This window comes from Pelophylax lessonae (genome assembly GCF_965119305.1).
Source record: "Pelophylax lessonae genome assembly, chromosome: 13".
Taxonomy (NCBI): Eukaryota; Metazoa; Chordata; class Amphibia; order Anura; family Ranidae; genus Pelophylax; species Pelophylax lessonae.
The window spans coordinates 16,047,636-16,069,746 of record NC_138780.1 but is presented as its reverse complement, the minus strand read 5'-3'; the positions used below and the strand labels follow the sequence as shown (position 1 = coordinate 16,069,746).

Here is a 22,111-nt window from a genome sequence, read left to right as displayed (position 1 = left end):
GGCTTGCCATTCCAATTCACCCCAAAGGTGTTCAGTAGGGTTGTGGTCAGGGTTCTTTGCAGCACACTCGAGTTCCTCAACACCAAACTCAGACCATGCCATTATAATTTGGCAACCATTTATGAGGTCAGGTACTGATGTTGGAATAGAAGGACCTGGCTCACAATTGGTGTTCCAATTTATCCCAAAGGAGTTCAGTAGGGTTGAGGTCAGGGTTCTTTGCAGGACACTCGAGTTCCTCAACACCAAACTCAGACCATGCCATTATAATTTGGCAACCATTTATGAGGTCAGGTACTGATGTTGGAATAGAAGGACCTGGCTCACAATTGGTGTTCCAATTTATCCCAAAGGAGTTCATTAGGGTTGAGGTCAGGGTTCTTTGCAGGACACTTTGAGTTCCTCCACACCAAACTGGTCAAATCATGACTTTATGGCCACCATTTATGAGGTCACCTACTGCTACTGAATGACATGAGAAAACCTGGTACAGTAGGGTTGATATCAGCCTCTTCTCTGTGCAGGACACTCAAGTTCCTTTGCACACAACTTATCAAACCATACTTTACAGACCCGGCTTTGTCCACAGGGGCACAATCATGCTAGAACAGAAAAGGGTCTTTACTAAACTGTTACCACAAGGTTAAAACAACGCATTTACGTAACAAAAAATAAATTGTATTCTGCAGTATTATTCTGCAGTATTAACAGTACCTTCACTGGTAGCATCAGGACCCACACACTTTGGCCATGGTGTAGATATAATGCTCAGGTGTGCATATCAGTTTGGCCCTAACGTACCTACAGGCCAACCTGTGCAGCATTGGTGACAGGATATGGGTCAAACCAAATCACTTTCAGTATTATGGAACATAGATATACAAGGTTAAAATCAGGGGTATGCAATCTTGGCACTTAAGATGTTTTGGAACTACAAGTCCCATGATGCATTGCAAAATTCTGACAGCCACAGGCATGATGGGTTTTTGTAGTTTTACCATGAGCTGGAGTGCTGAGGTTGCCTACCCCTGGTTCAAACTATTTATTTTTTTCTAGAACTGTTGTCCAGCCTCACCTTTGGGTGCATGGATCACCCTTGCTGGACAGCTATGTCTGCATATAAATGTGGAGAAAATCCATAACAAACTTACATGCATTTAGAAAAGGAATCTCTATAAATGTATTAACCACCATAAAGTTATCAGAATAAAATAGAATAATCAAGCGCAGGGCAATTCACAATGCCCTTCATATAAGGTAGTACCAAAACCGTGTGTTTACCAAACCAACGTGGTCATCTTAACATTGTGAATAAAAAACGGCCTTGGATAAAACACGTTTAGGCCATATGTATTAAAACTTTAGGTATTCCCAGTGTTTATAGAGCGCCAATATATTATGTACATAGACTCATTCACATTAATAAATCGGACTTGTGAAGGACCAACCCCAATCACCAATCGGAGAGATGCCAACAAACCAAATGATATGGTTCTAGCCAAGGGATCCTCAAACTACGGCCCTCCAGCTGTTGCGGAACTACACATCCCATGAGGCATTGTAAAACTCTGAGATTGACAGATATGACTAGGAATGATGGGAATTGTAGTTCCTGGTGGAAATTGTAGCTCCCGACGGGAATTGTAGCTCCCGACGGGAATTGTAGCTCCCGATGGGAATTGTAGCTCCCGATGGGAATTGTAGTTCCTGAACAACTGGAGGGCCATAGTTTGAAGACCCCTGTTCTAGACCAGCCTTTCTCAACCTTTTCAACACAGAGGAACCCTTGAAATAACGATCTGGTCTTAGGGAACCCCTGCTAAAAATTACAAGTCATGACCTATTATGGCACTTTTCCACTGCAAGTACCGGCTCGGCTCCACTCCGCCCTGCTTGGCTCGGTGTTGGAACGGTTCGGTACAGTTTGCTTTTCCACTAAAGTAGTAAGTGGGTGGGATAACAACGATTCTCTGACCAATCAGTGGCTAGTAGTGACAAACAGACAAGGCTGCATGCAAAGGATTGTGGGATATGGTACCGGTACGGCCCTCTTGGAACCACAACCGAGGTGGTACTGTTTAAGTGAGCCGTACCGTTCGGTTCCATGTAGTGGAAAAGCGCTGCCGTACCAAACCGTTCCAACACCGTACCATGCGGTACCATGCAGTGGAAAAGCGCAAAAGCGAGCCGAACCGTTCGGTTCCATGCAGTGGAAAAGTGCCATTAGTGTGATGGACAGTGGGAAGAATGCTCCTTACACTTGTGGTCATGGGAAGAATTCCCCCTTACAGATAGCTAAAAAGATGAATGGTGTCAGTGGGAACTTATCTGAGAGGCAGAAATTGCTCAAGGAACTCTAGGGTGGCCGTCTGCTTCCAAAAAACATATAATATTTTAAATATTTATAATATTTTGGGAGTTTATGCAATCTTCAGCCCCAAAATTATTTTTTTAACCACTTGCTGACCAGCTGCCGCAATTATACGGCGGCAGGTTCCTGCGAGTCGCCGTACCTGTATGGCTGTTCGCAGGAGCGCTCCTGTGGATGAGTGTTCGCCGCCGGAGGCGCAGGCACCTGCACCCACTCGTCGGGGGGGGGGGAGCCGAGGCGCTGCCGCGATTGTCCCTGGGCACCCGCGATCGCTCCCCGTAAAGAGAGAACGGCGGTCTGCAGTTAAAAAGCACCCCCCTAGGCTCACACTAAGCGCCCATTCAGACTGGCGCGACACGACTTGCTGGGGCAACCTGTGAAGTCGCGGTGCAAAGCGTCTTGCAGGGACTTCATATAATTGAAGTCAATGCAAGTCGCCTCCAGGTCGCCCCAAAGTAGTACAGGACCCTTTTTCTAAGTCGGAGCGACTTGTGTCGCTCCTATTAGAACGGGTCCTGTACTACTCAATGGCGAGCGACCGACCGCGACTTGTCAGGCGACCAAGTCGCCTGACAAGTCGCGCTAGTGTGAATGGACCCTTAACCCTTTGATCGCCCCTGGGTTAACCCCTTCCCTGCCAGTGTCATTATTACAGTAACAGTGCATATTTTTAGCACTGATTACTGTAGTAATGTCACTGGTACCCCCAAAAGTGTCAAAAATGTCAGTTAGGGGTCCGATCTGTCCGCCGCAATGTTGCTAAAAATCGATGATCGCCGCCATTTCTAGTAAAAATAATTAAAAAATAAATAAAAAGGATATAAATCTTTCCCTTAGTTTGTAGACGTGATAACTTTTGCGCAATACGCTTATTGTTTTTGTTTGTTTTTTACCAAAAATATGTAGCAGAAAACAAATTGGCCTAAAATGATAAAAAAAATTTGATTTTTAAATTTTTATTCTTTGGGAATGTTATATAGCAGGAAGTGAAAAATATTGGGGTTTTTTTTTCAGAATTGTCGCTGTTTTTGTTTATAGCGCAAAAAATAAAAAAATCGCACAGGTGATCAAATACCACCAAAAGAAAGCTCTATTTGTGGGAAAAAAAAGGATGTAAATCTTATTTGGGTATAGCGTCACACGACCGCGCAATTTTCCGTTAAAGTAATGCAGTGCCGAATCGCAAAAAATGGCCTGGCCATTAGGGGGGAAACCTTCCGGTCCAGAAGTGGTCAAGGGGGGAAACCTTCCGGTCCAGAAGTGGTCAAGGGGGGAAACCTTCCGGTCCAGAAGTGGTCAAGGGGGAAAACCTTCCGGTCCAGAAGTGGTCAAGGGGGAAAACCTTCCGGTCCAGAAGTGGTCAAGGGGGAAAACCTTCCGGTCCAGAAGTGGTCAAGGGGGGAAACCTTCCGGTCCAGAAGTGGTCAAGGGGGGAAACCTTCCGGTCCAGAAGTGGTCAAGGGGGAAAACCTTTTGGTCCAGAAGTGGTCAAGGGGGAAAACCTTCTGGTCCAGAAGTGGTCAAGGGGGAAAACCTTCTGGTCCAGAAGTGGTCAAGGGGGAAAACCTTCTGGTCCAGATGTGGACAAGGGGGAAAACCTTCTGGTCCAGAAGTGGTTAAGGGGGGAAACCTTCCGGTCCAGAAGTGGTTAAGGGGGGGAACCTTCCAGTCCAGAAGTGGTTAAGGGGGGGAACCTTCCAGTCCAGAAGTGGTTAAGGGGGGGAACCTTCCAGTCCAGAAGTGGTTAAGGGGGGGAACCTTCCGGTCCAGAAGTGGTTAAACGTGTGCAAAAAAAACATAAAAACAGCTCCGGCAGCGAAAGGGTTAAAGCCGGCCCTCTCTGCTGATGCCAATCTGCATTTCGGAGGGGGGGGGGGGGAACAAGCAGTTAAGATATCTACAAGTAGACCTTTAAACGCTCCATCCCCAAACCAGAAGCTTCACCCACCTGTCTGTTCCGCTCATCCGTAATCCTTTGAATCTGTATCTTTTTCCGGCCCATGGTTCCTAAAAATCCAGAGGAGGCTCTTGCGCAGAAAGGGTGCCCGTCTTTGAATCTGAGCTCGCCTTCACGGTACGACCATGAAATAACCGGGGAAAAAAAAAAAAAAAAAAAAAAAACGAAAAATAAACTCCCCCTCGTCCTCTCAGTTCATGTCATTTGCCTGCAGCTTCCAGATGTGGTGGAGGGCTCCGTCCGGCTTCAGTTCTGTGATGGAGAAGGGGGGGGGGGGGGGGAGAGAAGAGAGAGCATGTGAAAAGTGTGTTTCCCATCAGAGAGAGCTCAGCCTTGTTAAATCCTATCCCCCCCGGGGATACAACGCCCCCCCCCCCCCCCCCCCCCACCCTCCAGCAAGCAAACTCTCCCCAAAGCCTGTTAACAGTTTAAAAATCAATCATGGTTTATCTGCCTTATTATCGCTTTTCTACAACATGCTGATGGTGACAGAAACCCGGAGAAAAGGTGCTGTTCTGCCCCTCTGCCCCCCAAATAGATGCCTTGAGTTGTATGGTTTTGTACTGGTTTACAGAAAATCCAGGACGCCCGATCCCGGGCCGTTTATAAGACAAGCGCCCAACCATCCCACCCCCCAATAGATGCCTTGAGTTGTATGGTTTTGTGCTGGTTAACAGAAAATCCAGGGTGCCCGTGCCTTTTATACGACAAGCTGGGTGTTTAGAACCTTTAAAAAGGTCCAGAGGGAAGGGGCTGAAATAATCTTGGTGATCCAACCAGGTCTATGTATTGTGTGTCTCTATCAGAAGCCTGTGTGACAACTCAGGAGCACAATTGGGAGATAGGGACAGAGTGTTGTCACCCGATAGCAGGAAGTGCCAGAACAAGACTCTTCATGGCTGATCACCAGGGATTATCTGAACCCCTTTACCCCCACCCCTGGCTGTTTAAAAGGTTCTAAATGCTGGGGGGGAATCGGCGATCACGTGACCACTGTGCCAAGCCAGTCATAGTGGTCACATGAATGCTGATCCTTCCCGTGACCACTGTGCCAGCCAGTCGTAGTGGTCACATTAATGGCGATCCTTCCCGTGACCATTGTGCCAGCCAGTCATAGTGGTCACATGAATGCCGATCCTCCCTGTGACCACTGTGCCAGCCAGTCATAGTGGTCACATGAATGCCGATCCTTCCCGTGACCACTGTGCCAGCCTGTCATAGTGGTCACATGAATGCCGATCCTTCCCCCGGACCACTGTGCCAGCCTGTCATAGTGGTCACATGAATAGCGATCCTTCCCATGGCCATTGTGCCAGCCTGTCATAGTGGTCACATGAATGGCGATCCTTCCCGTGGGCCACTGTGCCATCCAGTCATAGTGGTCACATGAATGCCGATCCTCCCTGTGACCACTGTGCCAGCCAGTCATAGTGATCACACGAATGTCGATCCTTCCCCCGGACCACTGTGCCAGCCTGTCATAGTGGTCACATGAATGGCGATCCTTCCCATGGCCATTGTGCCAGCCTGTCATAGTGGTCACATGAATGGCGATCCTTCCCGTGGGCCACTGTGCCATCCAGTCATAGTGGTCACATGAATGCCGATCCTTCCCGCGACCACTGCGCCAGCCAGTCATAGTGATCACATGAATGCAGATCCTTCCCGTGACCACTGTGCCAGCCTGTCATAGTGGTCACATGAATGGCGATCCTTCCCGTGGCCACTGTGCCAGCCAGTCATAGTGGTCACATGAATGCCGATCCTCCCAGTGGTCACTGTGCCAGCCTGTCATAGTGGTCACATGAATGTCGATCCTTCCCCCGGACCACTGTGCCAGCCAGTCATAGTGGTCACATGAACGCCAATCCTTCCCGCCTCCCCCCCTTTCCAGACATTCAGAACTTTTTAAAGGGGTGCAGGGGTGGAAAGGGAAGGGGCTAAAATAATCTCTGGCGATCCTGATATGAAAAGCCTTGTTCTGGCACTTCCTGTTATCTGGTGACAACACTCTGTCCCTGTCTCCCAATTGTGCTCACGAGTTGTCACCATGTCACACGTCTGCTGATAGAGACACACAATACCCAGACATGGTCCACTGTTGTCATCATAAAGAAACCCACCTTTTACAAATGCCATGTAGCTATCGCTGAAGAGCAGGACGTGGCTGCAAAAGGGCTGCAGGAGATCAGCAGCAATGAGACGCAACAAAGGGGGGGGGGGGGAGTGAAAAAAGGAATTCCCTGATTTGATATGATGCTTTTAGCAAACTACATTTAATTCAGTTACTATTCACATCTACTTTCATTTATGTACTCAGCTTAAAAAATATATAATTTCTAAATCCATCTAGTATAAGTGCCTGAAGTTTTTTGCAAGGAGAAAGTGAGAGGCAGAGCCAGTGGGGGCTTCATCTTCATCATCTACAGAACACTGGAGTACAGCTTTGGGTGGGGCGTCCCTATAAATACAACCTCGCTCAGTCCAAAGAAGTTCCCCGGCTTAAAAAAAACCTTCACCAAAAAGGGAGGATTCATGGAGTCCTACTCAAAACAGGAAACTTTTCTTTGTTGTCTTGAGCGAAACGCATGAGTCACTGCACTATCATAGCAACACACGACTTTGTGTGTCTGTGTGCGTGTGCGTGGCGGAGGGGACGGCCAAGGAACGCCAAAAAGGGCCCGCCGTCTCCACAAATTGTTCTGCGCTCTGCGGTCCATTGTTTTCCAGAGGAGGAATTTTACACTTGCAGTCCCAAAAATAGCCAAAGCGAGTTAAAAATAGCCGACCCGCTGTAGATTCTCAGGCCAGGAAAAGCCAGAGAGGAAAAAAAAAAAAAAAGTTGGAACAGGTCGGATTCCCAAAATGTGTTTTGGAAAAGCAGCTGGGATGAATCTGTGAACCGGCAGAAGGACAGGACAACATGGAGGAGGCATAGAGACTTCTATAGAAGGATGTACATTGTAATACTCATACATTCTTACTAAAACGTTGGAAATAAATATGTGGAACCAATTATCTCTGATACATCCAGCGAAAAGGGAATTTTTAGTGCTTGGTAGTGCAGTCATTCTCAGCCGGAGTTCCATGGAACTCTAGGGTTCCTCAAGAGGGAGTTCGGGGATCCTTAAGATGTGACTTCCCATCTAATGGTGCCTGCATATTTCCAGGTCCAATGCCACTTGGCAGAGCCAGCAGCATGACTGAAAGGTTGTCAATCCGGCCAGGAGGGGGCATTTTCCTACTTACCACTATCAACGTAAGGGGCATTTTCCCAATGATCCCTAAAGGACTGATCTTACAAGGGGTTAATTTTCCCAATGGCCTCTGAAGAGCTAATCATACAAGGGTTTTTTTTTCCCAATGACCCCTGAAAGACTAATCTTACAAGGGGTTCATATTCCCATTACCCACTGAAGGGCTAATCGTACACGGGGTTTATTTTCCCAATGACCCCTGAAAGACCAATCTTACAAGGGGTTCATTTTCCCAATGACAACCAAAGGACTAATCTTGCAAGGGGTTCATTTTCCCGATGTCCCCTGAAGGACTAATCTTACAATGGGTTCATTTTCCCAATGGCCCCTGAAGGACTGATCTTACCAGTGGTTAATGTTCCCAATGGCAGCAAAAGGACTAATCTTACAAGGGGTTCATTTTCCCAATGACCCCTGAAGGAATAATCTTACAAGGGGTTTATTTTCCCAAAGACCCCTGAAAGACCAATCTTACAAGGGGTTCATTTTCCCAATGACAACTAAACTAATCTTGCAAGAGGTTCATTTTCCCGATGTCCCCTGAAGGACTAATCTTACAATGGGTTAATTTTCCCAATGTCCCCTGAAGGACTGATCTTACAAGTGGTTAATGTTCCCAATGGCCGCAAAAGGACCAATCTTACAAGGGGTTCATTTTCCCAATGACCCCTGAAGGACTAATCTTACAAGGGGTTTATTTTCCCAATGACCCCTGAAAGACCAATCTTACAAGGGGTTAATTTTCCCAATGACAACTAAAGGACTAATCTTGCAAGAGGTTAATTTTCCCGATGTCCCCTGGAGGACTAATCTTACAATGGGTTAATTTTCCCAAAGGCCCTTGAAGGACTAATCTTACAAGGGGTTCATTTTCCCAATACCCACTGAAGGGCTAATCGTACAAGGGGTTCATTTTCCAAATGACCTCTGAAGGACCAATCTTACAAGGGGTTCATTTTCCCAATGACCCCCGAAGGACCAATCTTACAAGGGGTTCATTTTCCCAAAGAACCCTGAGGGACTTCGCTTACAAGGGGCTCCCTGAAACCTGACGATTATTTCAAAGATTCCTCAGGGGTAGAAAGGTTGAGAAAAGAACCAACCTTTTCCTGGGAGGGAATGTGTCCTCCTCCCAAGTAGACCAACCAAAAGTGAAGGAAGCCCAGCCACTGCCAAAAGCTCCCTTTGCCTTTTCAATAAACTTTATTACATAGGGAACTGTACATCCCAAAAAATGTCGTCCACCCCATCTTGCTCCTTCTCCAATGCATTTCACCTCAGGAGTTGCTTAATCCCATTGGTAAGCAACTCCTAGGGCAAAATGCATTAAAGGGGAGGAGCAACGTCTGCTGAATGGTGTGGTTGGTAATGCATGGTTTCCTATGGATTAAAGATTATTGAAAAAGAAAGGGATTAGAGGTGGTAGAAATTATTTAAATTTCCATTTATCAACTTTAAACCACTGAAATTTCTCTCATCATTCTGGAATATGCAAGTTTCTGGATTGGCACATCTGCTGTTTCTAACATTCCTGATGGATTTTTTTTAAATTTAATATTATGGAGAATTGAACAGGAGAGCTGGGACTTGCAAAGGTGTACAGGAACACCCAAAACTCAGATTGGCCTGAACAGAGCGGGGAATTATGGTAGATCTTGCTGCTGGAATATCTAAAATGGTGGGAGAAACTACCAAGGTTGCAATTGTGACAGGGCCCTGGTGCTCCGCTACTGTGGGGGGGCGCCAAGACAGCAGGAAGGGGGCCCGCTACGGGACTACAAGGCTCCGTTCACACTGCTGCGACCCCAAAGTTGTGAGACTTGCTTGCTTCCTTGTGACTTACTTGCGATTTTCCTGCCACTTCCATGCGTCTTTGTGATTTAAAGGGACTTTCAAAGATTTAAAGAGTAAAGGGCCCCAGGATCAGTGGGAAAGGCCTCGGGACCAGTGGAAAGGCCTCGGGATCAGAGGGGAAAGGCCTCGGGACCGGTGGAAAGGACTCGGGATCAGAGGGGAAAGGCCTCGGGACCGGTGGAAAGGACTCGGGATCAGAGGGGAAAGGCCTCGGGACCAGTGGAAAGGCCTCGGGATCAGAGGGGAAAGGCCTGGGGACCGGTGGAAAGGACTCGGGATCAGAGGGGAAAGGCCTCGGGACCGGTGGAAAGGACTCGGGATCAGAGGGGAAAGGACTCGGGATCAGAGGGGAAAGGCCTCGGGACCGGTGGAAAGGACTCGGGATCAGAGGGGAAAGGCCTCGGGACCGGTGGAAAGGACTCAGATTCAGAGGAGAAAGGCCTCGGGACCAGTGGAAAGGACTCGGGATCAGAGGGGAAAGGCCTCGGGACCGGTGGAAAGGCCTCTGGATCAGAGGGGAAAGGCCTCGGGACCGGTGGAAAGGCCTCGGGATCAGAGGGGAAAGGCCTCGGGACCGGTGGAAAGGACTTGGGATCAGAGGGGAAAGGCCTCGGGACAGGTGGAAAGGACTCCGGATCAGAGGGGAAAAGCCCCGGGACCGGTGGAAAGGGCCCCACCGGTCAGAGGGGCCCTTCATGGTTTCTTGCACCGGAGCCCTGAAGGTTCTAGTTATGCCTCTGATTCAAGACTTATACAAAGCCACTGCTTACTAGGTGTTTTTACAGTTGTCCCCGATTGACAAGATATCGCTCATTTCCTGTCCTGGTGACCACTGGTCATCAAGGCAGGAATTGAGAAATTTCACCAGCAGAGAGAGGGCAATAAAAACTTGATAAAACACGTCTCCACTCTATCCAACACTAAAGAAAAGATTTGATAGGCGTTCCATTTTAAAAATGCAGTGCAATAAACAACAACAGTGTGAAAATGTAAGTCGTGAATTGAGCTCCATTCACTGAATTCTGATTGCGGTCTTCATTTTTTGGGCACTGCTTTAGGTCTGATTCAGTAAGTCTTTTAGCTCCTCCTCTTAGGATGGTGGCCAAACTGTCCAGCCCACAACAAAGGGGGCCAGAGCCATTCCGCGTATCTGTCGAATCAGCACGTGGCCCTTCTTGCAAGTGCCGGAATTCACACTAACACCTGTTCACGACGGCGCTGGATCTAATTATGCTTGTGCTGCTCCATCTGCTAATTAAAAACCTGCAGTTCTATCTTTAGCTATGAAGGGAAAATGCTACCTGTGTGTTAAAATAAAAAGATTGGTACTATTCCAGTAAACGTTTCATCTCCATGTATAGAAATTCAAATTAAGAGTTTTGCCCTACAAGAGGGATCAAAATGACGGCCTTTAAGGGGGAAACAGTACGAGGGACAACTGTCCAAGTCGCTGCTGCTTCATAAATGTCAAACTTCTCTTCGGAAAGTGTTTTGTTAAGCAATAGGTCAAAGGTATTCATAAAAGGTGTATTTTTCTCTCACCTATCTTTACTAGCGTGCACCAGGGGTAGTAGGCCAGTACAGAACTCCCTGGTCATGGGCAAACGAGACTCCTGATGGGTTTCCAGAGTGGTTCCAGGGCCACCACCAAGAGCCATACTGGCTTCCATGTACCCTAGGTCTGAGTTTTCCAGGAATAGGTCTTTTAAAACATCTCAGAGGCCATCTGTGTGAAAGATTCTGTAATCTGTAGCAACCAGTTGAAACTCAGCTTTACTGTTCTTCACCCAACTTCCGTAGAAAATCAAGTGTATTCATAAAAGGTGTATTTTTCCTCTCACCTATCTTTACTAGCGTGCACCAGGGGTAGTAGGCCAGTACAGAACTCCCTGTGCCTGGTCATGGACAAACGAGACTCCTGATGGGTTTCCAGAGTGTTTCCAGGGCCACCACCAAGAGCCATACCTGCTTCCATGTACCCTAGGTCTGAGTTTTCCAGGAATAGGTCTTTTAAAACATCTCAGAGGCCATCTGTGTAAAAGATTCTGTAATCTGTATCAACCAGTTGAAAACTCAGCTTTACTGTTCTTCACCCAACTTCCGTAGAAATCAAGCCAAAAGCTTTTTTAGAGGAAATGGTTAGAACTTATCAATCTTTATTGCTGTTGATATTCTCACCTAGATTGTCCCTCGTTTCCTGTCCCAACAGGAAGAGAAAATCTTCCAGCAGTCAGACAAAATCAAACCCTCAACATCACTCATTGGAACAGGTGCTCCTATTGCGAAGGATTATTTCCCCTTTGGTCATGTTCAGTAGCAACTGACAAATTTTGTAAGGTTTTGTTTTTCCTTTTACATCATGCTTTGGTAGAACTTGTTATTGAAATTTTGGATTTTCCTTCATTTTCTGCTCCGGTAACCGAAAGGAGTTGAGGGTGAATCTCACCGGAGGGGATTAATGCCTCGTTTCCACTGAGTGGTACGGTACGGTTCAGTACGGTATGGTTCGGAACGGTACACATTGCGTTTCCACTGCCAATAGTATCCTTTCATGATAGGCGTGGTGTAGCAGGAAAGCTGTGATAGACGATTCTCTGTCAACCAATCAAAGTTCTGCAGAGTGTAGCTCCACCCTGTTGGTACGGTACTAATGTGCTTGGTACCCCAACGAAAGGGTACCAAAAAAGTGGTACGGTACGGTTCGGAATTAGGGTACCATTCATAATGGAAACTGCATAAATAGCGTACCCAACCGAACCGTACCAGAAAGCTCAGTGGAAACGAGCCAATAGACAGCATTAAGAAACTAACCAAAGGGTTTACCCCTTTTCCATTATATCCTAAAAGTCTTGAGAAGGGCCATTACAATTTTCAATGACAAAACTGTTCAAGATGTTACTCCTAACATCCCTGATGCTTGCAGTGAAAATGTATGCAGACGGTGAATTGCATCTAATAGAATATCCATTCGTAACTAGGGCTTCTCAAGAGGTTCAAACAACGAAAACAAAAAGGTGGTGCAAACGCCTAGTACATTACCTACAGCACTTTATTTAATGGTTGAAAAGTGCAAAATATACTCAAAAACCAAATAGGATTAGTAGCGTTTTACATGACAGAATCCAGAAGTCAGCCTTTCAACCTCATGGAATTATGCAGATGGTAGACCAGCTGACGGGTTTCGGGGAACTTGCCTCAGAGCAACAGCCATTGCTCTAGAGGGGAGGGGGTTAAAAATGCCCCCCTTACAGACATAAAATAATCATTGGTGTCATGCTGCTGCCTCTGCCAATTGGCGTTGGACCTGGAATTATGGAGGCACCAAGGTGGGAGGTTAGTCCACCACAGCTCAAAGAACCCCTCAGAAGCCTCTGAAGGAACCAAGAAACAATGTACACTTGACACTTTACCATAAATGATGCGAATGCCTTGACCATTGTGCAACCCGGGCAGATTAAGGTGATGCAGCCCTCCACAGATCGTGGAATCCAGTACGGCACAAAGAAAAAAAAGGGCACAAATGCCTAGTGCATTAACTCCAGCACTTAATAAAGGATTAAAGTACAAATTGTACTCACAAACCAAATTGGATTAGTAGTGTTAAAACATGACTGAACCCAGAAGTCAGCCTTTCAGCCTCATAGAATTACAGATGACAGACCAGATGACGAGTTTTGGGGACTTGCCCCCTTTCTCAGAGCAACAGCCATTGCTCTGAGGAAAAGAGCCAGTCCCCCGAAACACAGCTGGTCTGTCATCTTCAGAATTCCATGAGTTTGGAAGGCTGACTTCTGGATTCGGTCACGTTGGAAGGCTGACTTCTGGATTCTGTCATGTTGATACGCTACTAATCCTATTTGGTTTGTGAGTATAAGTTGTACTTTTTAATCCTTTAATAGCGCTTTAGGTAATGCACTAGGTTCCCTTTTTGTTCTTTGTTGTTTGTGCAGTACTGGATTCCCCGATCTATGGATGGCTGCATCCCCCTTATATTCAGCCCGAGTTGCACAGTGGCCATGGTATTTGCATCATTGATTGCAAACTTCCCTACAATAGCGTAGCGCTAAAGTCTTAAGTTTACATAGTTCATTGGCTCCTCCAGAGGTTTCCAGGCCTTCTTGGAGTTGTGATGGACTGACCTCCCTAGCCTCCAGATTTCCAGGTCCAACGCCACTTGGCAGAGGCAGCACCACGACACCAATAATTTTTTTAGCTGTCTGTAAGGGTGGCGTTCTGTCCCCCATTGTAAGGGGAGCATTCTCACCACCATTACAATGGACATTTTTCCCCTCGGACTCCAATTTTATAATTTTAGCAGGGGTTTCCTGAGATCTGGAAACTATTTCAAGTTCCTCTGGAGTATAAAAGGTTGAGGGAAGCTGTAAGACCTGTACAGGTACAGCCGGTGCTAGTGTGTACCAGCCCCGTCCTTCATCCTGAAGAAAAGAGCTGTATACCCACATTTCTGCTTGTGCTCTACAGAACATTGCACGACTTCTTTGAATATCCTGTGAACTTTACACCTCCACATCCTAAGTCTTCCTGTGAAAACTGCTTCCTAACTACCACAGCCCCAGGAGCCGGGTAACACAATCCTCAGAAAATGACGCTTAAAATAGTTAACTCTGATGGAAAAGCTGCAAAAAGAAACACAACAAGACCTGACCCAGTTCATGACTCATTCGTCTCCCTTGCTCTATTTTGGAAAGATGGTTTCGATTGCTGGACTTGTACAAATTTTTTTTTCCCCTCTCAGAATACAGACAGATTGATGCAGGGCATAGAACACCCAGTTTAATGTAAACTTTAAGGCCTCTTGTACCCCTCGGCAAACTGTCTTGTTCGGCCTTTTGTTACACCAGCCAACTGGCTAGCTTTAGTATTACTGGTCAAACTAGGGCCAGCTATAGGAAATCTATGCATTTATAATTCGTATAAGTATAAGAAGCATGGTCTACCGACAGCCTAAACCAGAAGTCTCCAAACTTTCTAAACAAAGGGCCAGTTTACTATCCTTCAGGCTTTAGAGGGGCCGGACTTGAGGGAATGGGAGTAGAAAATGGCCCATTGTTAGTAACAATGCCCCATCATTAGTGTCAGTGGGAGGAATAGTGCCCCATCACCGGTGTCAGTGGGAGGAATAGTGCCCCATCACCAGTGTCAGTGGGAGGAATAGTGCCCCATCACCAGTGTCAGTGGGAGGAATAGTGCCCCATCACCAGTGTCAGTGGGAGGAATAGTGCCCCATCACCAGTGTCAGTGGGAGGAATAGTGCCCCATCACCCGTGTCAGTGGGAGGAATAGTGCCCCATCACCAGTGTCAGTGGGAGGAATAGTGCCCCATCACCAGTGTCAGTGGGAGGAATAGTGCCCCATCACCAGTGTCAGTGGGAGGAATAGTGCCCCATCACCAGTGTCAGTGGGAGGAATAGTGCCCCATCACCAGTGTCAGTGGGAGGAATAGTGCCCCATCACCGGTGTCAGTGGGAGGAATAGTGCCCCATCACCGGTGTCAGTGGGAGGAATAGTGCCCCATCACCGGTGTCAGGGGAAGGAATAGTGCCCCATCACCGGTGTCAGTGGAAGGAATAGTGCCCCATCATTGGTGTCTGTGAGAGGATTAGTGCCCCATCACTGGTGTCAGTGGGAAGAATAGAGCCCCATCACTGGTGTCAGTGGGAGGAATAGTGCCCCATCACCGGTGTCAGTGGAAGGAATAGTGCCCCATCACCGGTGTCAGTGGAAGGAATAGTGCCCCATCAATGGTGTCAGTGGGAGGAATAGTGCCCCATCAATGGTGTCAGTGGGAGGAATAGTGCCCCATCACCGATGTCAGTGGGAGGAATAGAGCCCCATCATTGGTATAAGTGCGAGGAATAGTGCCCCATCATCGGAGTCAGTGGGAGGAATAGTGCCCCATCAATGGTGTCAGTGAGAGGAATAGTGCCCCATCAATGGTGTCAGTGAGAGGAATAGTGCCCCATCACCGGTGTCAGTGGGAGGAATAGCGCCCCATCACCAGTGTCAGTGGGAGGAATAGTACCCCATCACCGGTGTCAGTGGGAGGAATAATGCCCCATCACCGGTGTCAGTGGGAGGAATAATGCCCCATCACCGGTGTCAGTGGGAGGAATAGTGCCCCATCACCGGTGTCAGTGGGAGGAATAGTGCCCCATCACCAGTGTTAGTGGGAGGAATAGTGCCCCATCACCGGTGTCAGTGGGAGGAATAGTGCCCCATCACCGGTGTCAGTGCAAGGAATAGTGCCCCATCATTGGAAGGAATAGTGTCCCAGCATTGGTTTCAGTGGGAGGAATAGTGCCCCATCATTGGTGTCAGTGGGAGGAATCGTGCCCCATCATTGGTGTCAGTGGGAGGAATCATGCCCCATTGTTAATGTCAGTGGGAGTAATAGTGTCCCAAGGAACGGATAAAGGCAAGAAAAGGGCAGCAGTTTGGAGACCACTGGCCTAAACTATTGCCTGCAACACCTCCCTGAGCCATGTCAATGTTGTGCAGAAGAAGGGCACAGCTTACAATGAAGCTGTTAGCTCTTGGTGGACCAGACAGGGTGACTGCTTTGGCTATTTAAGACCGGTGCTCTTTAAAACAGTTACAAGGAGCTGAAAGAAATTCTGTCGCTCTTACGAATGACTGTAGGCTGTTTATTGCCTCCAGCAGACACTGAGCTGAGAAAAAAAAATTGACTCGGGGGCTCGGCTGTTGCTATTCACCAGCTTTATTAATCCAGACCAGATCTCCAGGAATCTCGACCAAGCTGAGACCACAGGTCCCTCAACTTATAGAAGACAACAAGAACTCCATTCAGTCCCACGCCTAGGCCCAGCACGATCTCTGAGGGACGTTGTTTAAAGAAACACACAATTCTTTTAAAGCACATAAACACAGGACTGTCTATACCGCCGTTACAAGGGCATTAATTATTTTTCACCTTCTAGCAAGTCCCAGTTATAGGTCTAAATCTGCCTGAGGTCAACATAAGAATAGAGGGAGTGATTTGTTTTAGTCAGATCTGCCCCCTTCAGCTACAATCAGTTCTTTCTTCAGAAAAAGGCCAATAATATTTTGAGGGCTGCTTGGCGGCCATATTGTTCATCTGGCAAGTTAGATCTCCAACAAAGCACCAAACAAGTAACTAAATATCGTAAATACGACCATTGTAAGTACTTGAATTTGACTTGTTTCAGACTTTTTTATCCACCGAACAGATTTTAGACCGGGGTAGTACTATAAATCAAAGGTCTCCAAACTTTCTAAACAAAGGGCCAGTTTATGATCCTTTAGGCTTAAGGGTGGCCATACATAAGCCTCGCACACACGCGTCGAAAATTGGCAGGGAATTTTCGTCCGACGACCGATTTGCCGATTTTCGGCTTGTTAGTATGATGCTTCCGACAACCCACTCCGACTTTTCGGCCGAAAAAAATCTGGTGTGCAGACTATAAAATTTTTGTTGGCCGTCAACACAACGGCAGTCAGTACAGATTTCGACAGGGAAAAATCTGATGAGCAAGACTGGGCATGCTCAGAGATGAAAGAACACAAAGAAAGCAAACCAACACATGACATTACTTCTGAAGTAGAATTTTGTTGGGCGAGAAAATTCGTGTGCACTCTAGGCAGATTCCAACCAACAAAACACAACTCTGGACAAAAGATGGACGATCGGTCGGCCGCTAATCGTTGCGTGTGCACAGGGCTTAAGTAACCCATTGTATCAGTGGTAGCAATAGAGCTCCATCATTGGTGTCAATGGAAGGAATGGTGCCCCATCATTGGTGTCAGTGGAAGGAATGGTGCCCCATCATTGGTGTCAGTGGATGGAATGGTGCCCCATCTTTGGCGTCAATGGATGGAATGGTGCCCCATCATTGGCGTCAATGGATGGAATGGTGCCCCATCATTGGCGTCAGTGGATGGAATGGTGCCCCATCATTGGTGTCAGTGGATGGAATGGTGCCCCATCATTGGTGTCAGTGGATGGAATGGTGCCCCATCATTGGTGTCAGTGGATGGAATGGTGCCCCATCATTGGTGTCAGTGGATGGAATGGTGCCCCATCATTGGTGTCAGTGGATGGAATGGTGCCCCATCATTGGCGTCAGTGGATGGAATGGTGCCCCATCATTGGCGTCAGTGGATGGAATGGTGCCCCAAGGGCCAGATATAGGCAAGCAAAGGATCACATCTAGCCCAGTTTGGAGACTACTGCTATAAACTAATCAGGCTTCATGGAATGCACATAGGACAACAAAGAACAAGCTAACAGGAGGAGTGAGCAGAAAGATGACCTCTTGGGTCTGTTGCTACCCCTTCACTGCCCAATCACTTGTTGGGGGAGGGAGGTAGCCAACTGCAAGTCAGGTCACCAATCTGGCTCTGCTGTCTGACAGCCAGGGCTGAGTAAATCTCAGGAGATGGAGGTATTTCACTACCTGGAATTAAAAACTCCATGCAGTTCCAGTTTATGAAGGGAAATGGGCACAAGAGCCAGTCATGCAAAACTACAATACAAACCCCTGAACTACAGTCACTCTATCATGCCTGATGTTCCTCAACTTGTTCTTGCCATTCCTTTTTTATTTACATAGAACACAATAGACAGAACAGGTCCTGGAAAACCCCTCAATTCTAGGTAATCAATAAGCTTCCTGTGTCATGTGACAATGGGAAAGTGTTCCACTATCAGCCTGTTAAATGGTTGTCACTGATAATTTGGAAGTAATACCCTGGGATCTTATCTTTGGGATGCAATACAGCCATTACTAATCTTCCCAGCACTTTAGCTGTCATTGGACTGTATCTCCCATGATGCATCACCTGCCAAGACACTTAGCAACTGACCAAGATGCCTGGTTTTGGTCACTGTTGATCTCCTACACATCTTAAAGAGTGTTTCCCCTGTCTGTGTCTTGAAACTCCAGCCGATTAAAGCCACCCAAAAGTTTTTGGTTTCTTCGCCTGCCTTGGGTTTCTAAATCTTAACCATCTACTTTCGAAACCTGCTGGCATTCTTAAACTAGTTGACACAAAAAACAAAAATCTTGGTTAGTCTCCGAGCCAGAATTAGTACTATGGCTGATCAGTGGAGGACCTAAGCGAGATACCCAGGCCAATAACCTGGAGGGGAATGTAGAAGTCTTCCACCAGCTCACTCAAAGAAAAGATCAACTTTTCCGGACATGAAAAGCTCCCTGCCGAAACTTCTGTCCCAGTTTTCAAGTGTTGTCTCCTTGTGGACCAAATATGGCGCTTTTCCACTGCATGGAACCGAACGGTTTGGCTCGCTTTTGTGCTTTTCCACTGCTGGTACCGCATGGTATGGTGTAGGAATGGTTCGCTACGGTACGGTAAGGTACGGCGGCACTTTTCCACTGCATGGAACCGAACGGTACGGCTCTCAAAAACAGTACCACCTCGATTGTGGTTCCAAGAGGTACCATACCCGGTACCATATCCTACAATCCTTTGCATGCAGTCACTACAAGCCACTGATTGGTCAGAGAATCCCACCCACCCCGTTGTTATCCCACCCACTTAACTTTAGTACTACTTTAGTAGAAAAGCAAACCATACCGTACCGTACCGAACCGTTCCAACACCGTACCATGCGGTACCAGCAGTGGAAAAGCAAACCGGGCCAAGCAGGGCCGAGTAGAGCCGAGCCGGTACTTGCAGTGGAAAAGTGCCATTACATGGCTATTCATAGGTCAATGCCCATTGATACATGTGCATAAACCGCAGGCGCTGACCCTGTTCAGCAATACAAGCCCACTTTTAGGACACATGGCAACCATATTCCAGACACTACATCCATACAGATTATGTCCTCACAAGTCAAAGGTCTTATGTACCCTGTGTACAAGGACGGTCAGTGATGGAAGAGCAATTTTTAAGCAAGGAAGGGTGAGAACTCTTGTCCAGTTTACCTTACTGGCCCTGTCCCCACTGGGTAGATATTTCCTTTCTCCATTGGTCTTTGTGGTCATTGTCTCTGGTACAGAACCGGATGGTAAAAACAAAATTTTTTCGAGTCACAGGAACAGGGGGGGTGAAGGTAAATCTCAATTCCAGGAGGGGGGGAGGGTCTCACAGAGATATTTCATCTTACTTCCTGTTGAGTCTCTGGGACTGAAAGTTTAGGGAAACCTTACAGATAGGACACAGACCTCAAATAAATAAAATGGGGGCGTTTTAACCCTTTCCATATTTTAAAGCCCCTAAGCGCTTCCCACCAGCCATATGTAGCAGCATGGAGGGTACCCTTATTCCGTGCTGCCACATATATTGATCGCTGTGTTGTGCTGGGAGCACGCTCAATCCCGTGCCACCAGCACTGTGGCCATTATGAAAGCCAACCACAGGAAGCCCAGGATACACCTATGGCATTAAGAAGTCTTAAAGGGCCAGCATTAAGGTGTTAAAGAACTAGAAAATGTGTCGGGAGAAGGTAATCGAGAGCCCAGGGGGAACATGCCAAACTGCGCCCGCCCCCCCCCCCCACCCCCAACCCAAGATGTATGTGCATTATGTGTCAAGAATCCCCCCCCCCCCCCCCCAAAAAAAAAACCAGACCTAATCTTCCTGCTTACCCCCTAAGCATATACTCCCCCTGCTCCCAGTACAACCCACCCTCCTGATGAAATCCCCCTCCCAGTACGAATCTTTGTCCCCCCCCCAATCCCCTAAGCGCAAATGCCCCCCTCCACCAAAATCACCAATCACCCCTCCGAGCACATATCCTCTACCCCCTCAAATATCTCCAGTACATATGCTCTCCAAAACCCCCTCCCAAATTACCCCTCTTAGCACAGATACCCCCCAGCCATCCCTAATTAACTCTCCCTCATCTACCATATCAACTCTTCTAGCACAACCCCCCCTCCCAACCCATATCCCCCACAGAATCACCACTCCTAGCATCCCCCCCAAACTTTCTCTACCTAGAACAACTCTTACCCCCTGATGACACCCAATTTCCCCCTCCCAACACAAATCCCCTCTGCCCAATCTCCTTGCGGCACCCCTCCATCTCACATGATACCACAGTGCCCAGTGCAGCCACCCATCATGCCCACCGCGCATGATGTGGCGATACAGTTTTTGTACAAGCTGCAAAACAGAAGGGGGGGGGGGCATGGCTTTGCTACATCACATTACTACTATTGTAGAGGCAGGCCGCACTACTAGCCAATCAGAATCTGATGGCAGGTGGTGAGAGTAGAGCGACTGGCCAATCAGCAGGCTGGGGGCATGTCCCTGCCTAAGTTTGAAACTGCCAGTGCTACCTAGGATCATAATTCTGTCCGAGCAGAACTACATATATTTTTAGTAGATATATAGGGATCAGCCAAGACGAGTGGCTAAAGTTTAGATGGCAAATAGAGAGGGAACCTAGGAAATATGATACAGAAAAAGTGTATAAAGCATAAACCTAACAATAAGAACCCGAAATAGGAGTTGCTGAAAAGACACTTTAAGTTTAGCAAGTGACTTCAATGCAGATATATGATAGTCTAACTCGTGTAGACACAAAAATAGCTTTATTGACACCATAACATATGGAATGGGGGCCGCTTCCTGCACAAGTCTTCGGAATACTCCGGAGATTAAACATGGCACCTTGCATCACATTGCTGAGGAACAATCAAATACTTCCGCGTGCGTTCACGCCTCCTCCAGATTGGAACTCTGGGCAGCTCACTAGCATGCACTAATCTGCATAAAAATAACCTATGGCCTCCTGGGTTTCCCATGATGCTTTGCCTTTCTGGAGCGCATTAGAAGGCATATGTATGTATCATGATATAATACTGAAACCAGTTGAGTCATCTTTAAACCTGAGCACAGATGATAGCGATCAATGGAGCAAGACATTCTCATTCTAGCCCAGCTGGGTATCAAAGTTAAAAGGAAATACCGCGATTAACCCCATGTCCCATGCCAGCCGTTCTGCACTGTAAAAAATCGATTTCAAATTCTGGAACTTTTTAAGGTATTTCTACCATTACCCATTTTGTAGTCTCAAGGCTATCCCTGCTTTTTACTGATTTAAGTCCCATTGGCTATGTCCATCACCGACACTGCTTCCGGGTGTGCTGACTGGTGATCCAGCACTACGGTTAATCGTAACACTACCATGGACACTAGAGTCTTCTGGTTTCCAAGAGTACCTTGCTCCTGGGCAACCAACCGGAAGTATCCATGTTGCCCAGGCAATGGCGTGGACAGCCAAAAAATTACCCTTCTCTTCTGCAAGGAGGAAGATGTCGGTGTCCGTGAGTCCGAATCCACTGACATGGACAGTCTAGGTGACTACACAAGCATGCCTGAGGGTTGAGAGGCAGCAGAGGGTGCCGAGAGTGGAACATAGCAGGCCAGATACAGATGTCATTGAGGTGCACAGGGACGCACTGTGGTCACTAGGTGACACAGGATGCTCTGGGGTATACTGGAATCACGAGGCACACAGGGACGGACGGGGGTCACTAAATGACACAGAATGCTCTGGGGTACACTGGAATCAGGAGGCACACAGGGATGGACTGGGGTCACTAGATGGCACAGAACACATATATAGGGTGTCATTGCCTACATATGTAATGGCGTAGAATATTCTCACGTGTCCCTGGAGATGGCCCTAAGTAAATA

The 22,111-nt window shown here is 47.4% G+C and overlaps 1 protein-coding gene across 3 annotated transcripts in view; it reads right to left on the bottom strand.

Annotated features, from left to right (window-relative positions):
• MEF2D (myocyte enhancer factor 2D) overlaps positions 1–22,111 on the bottom strand; it is a 310,867-nt gene that overhangs the window by 106,754 nt on the left and 182,002 nt on the right. For all 3 annotated transcript variants that reach the window (XM_082275253.1, XM_082275255.1, XM_082275254.1), the window contains exon 3: positions 4,320–4,580. In XM_082275253.1, coding sequence (XP_082131379.1) covers positions 4,320–4,373 — 54 coding nt within the window. In that variant the 5' untranslated portion in view covers positions 4,374–4,580. The remainder of the gene's footprint in view (positions 1–4,319; positions 4,581–22,111) is intronic.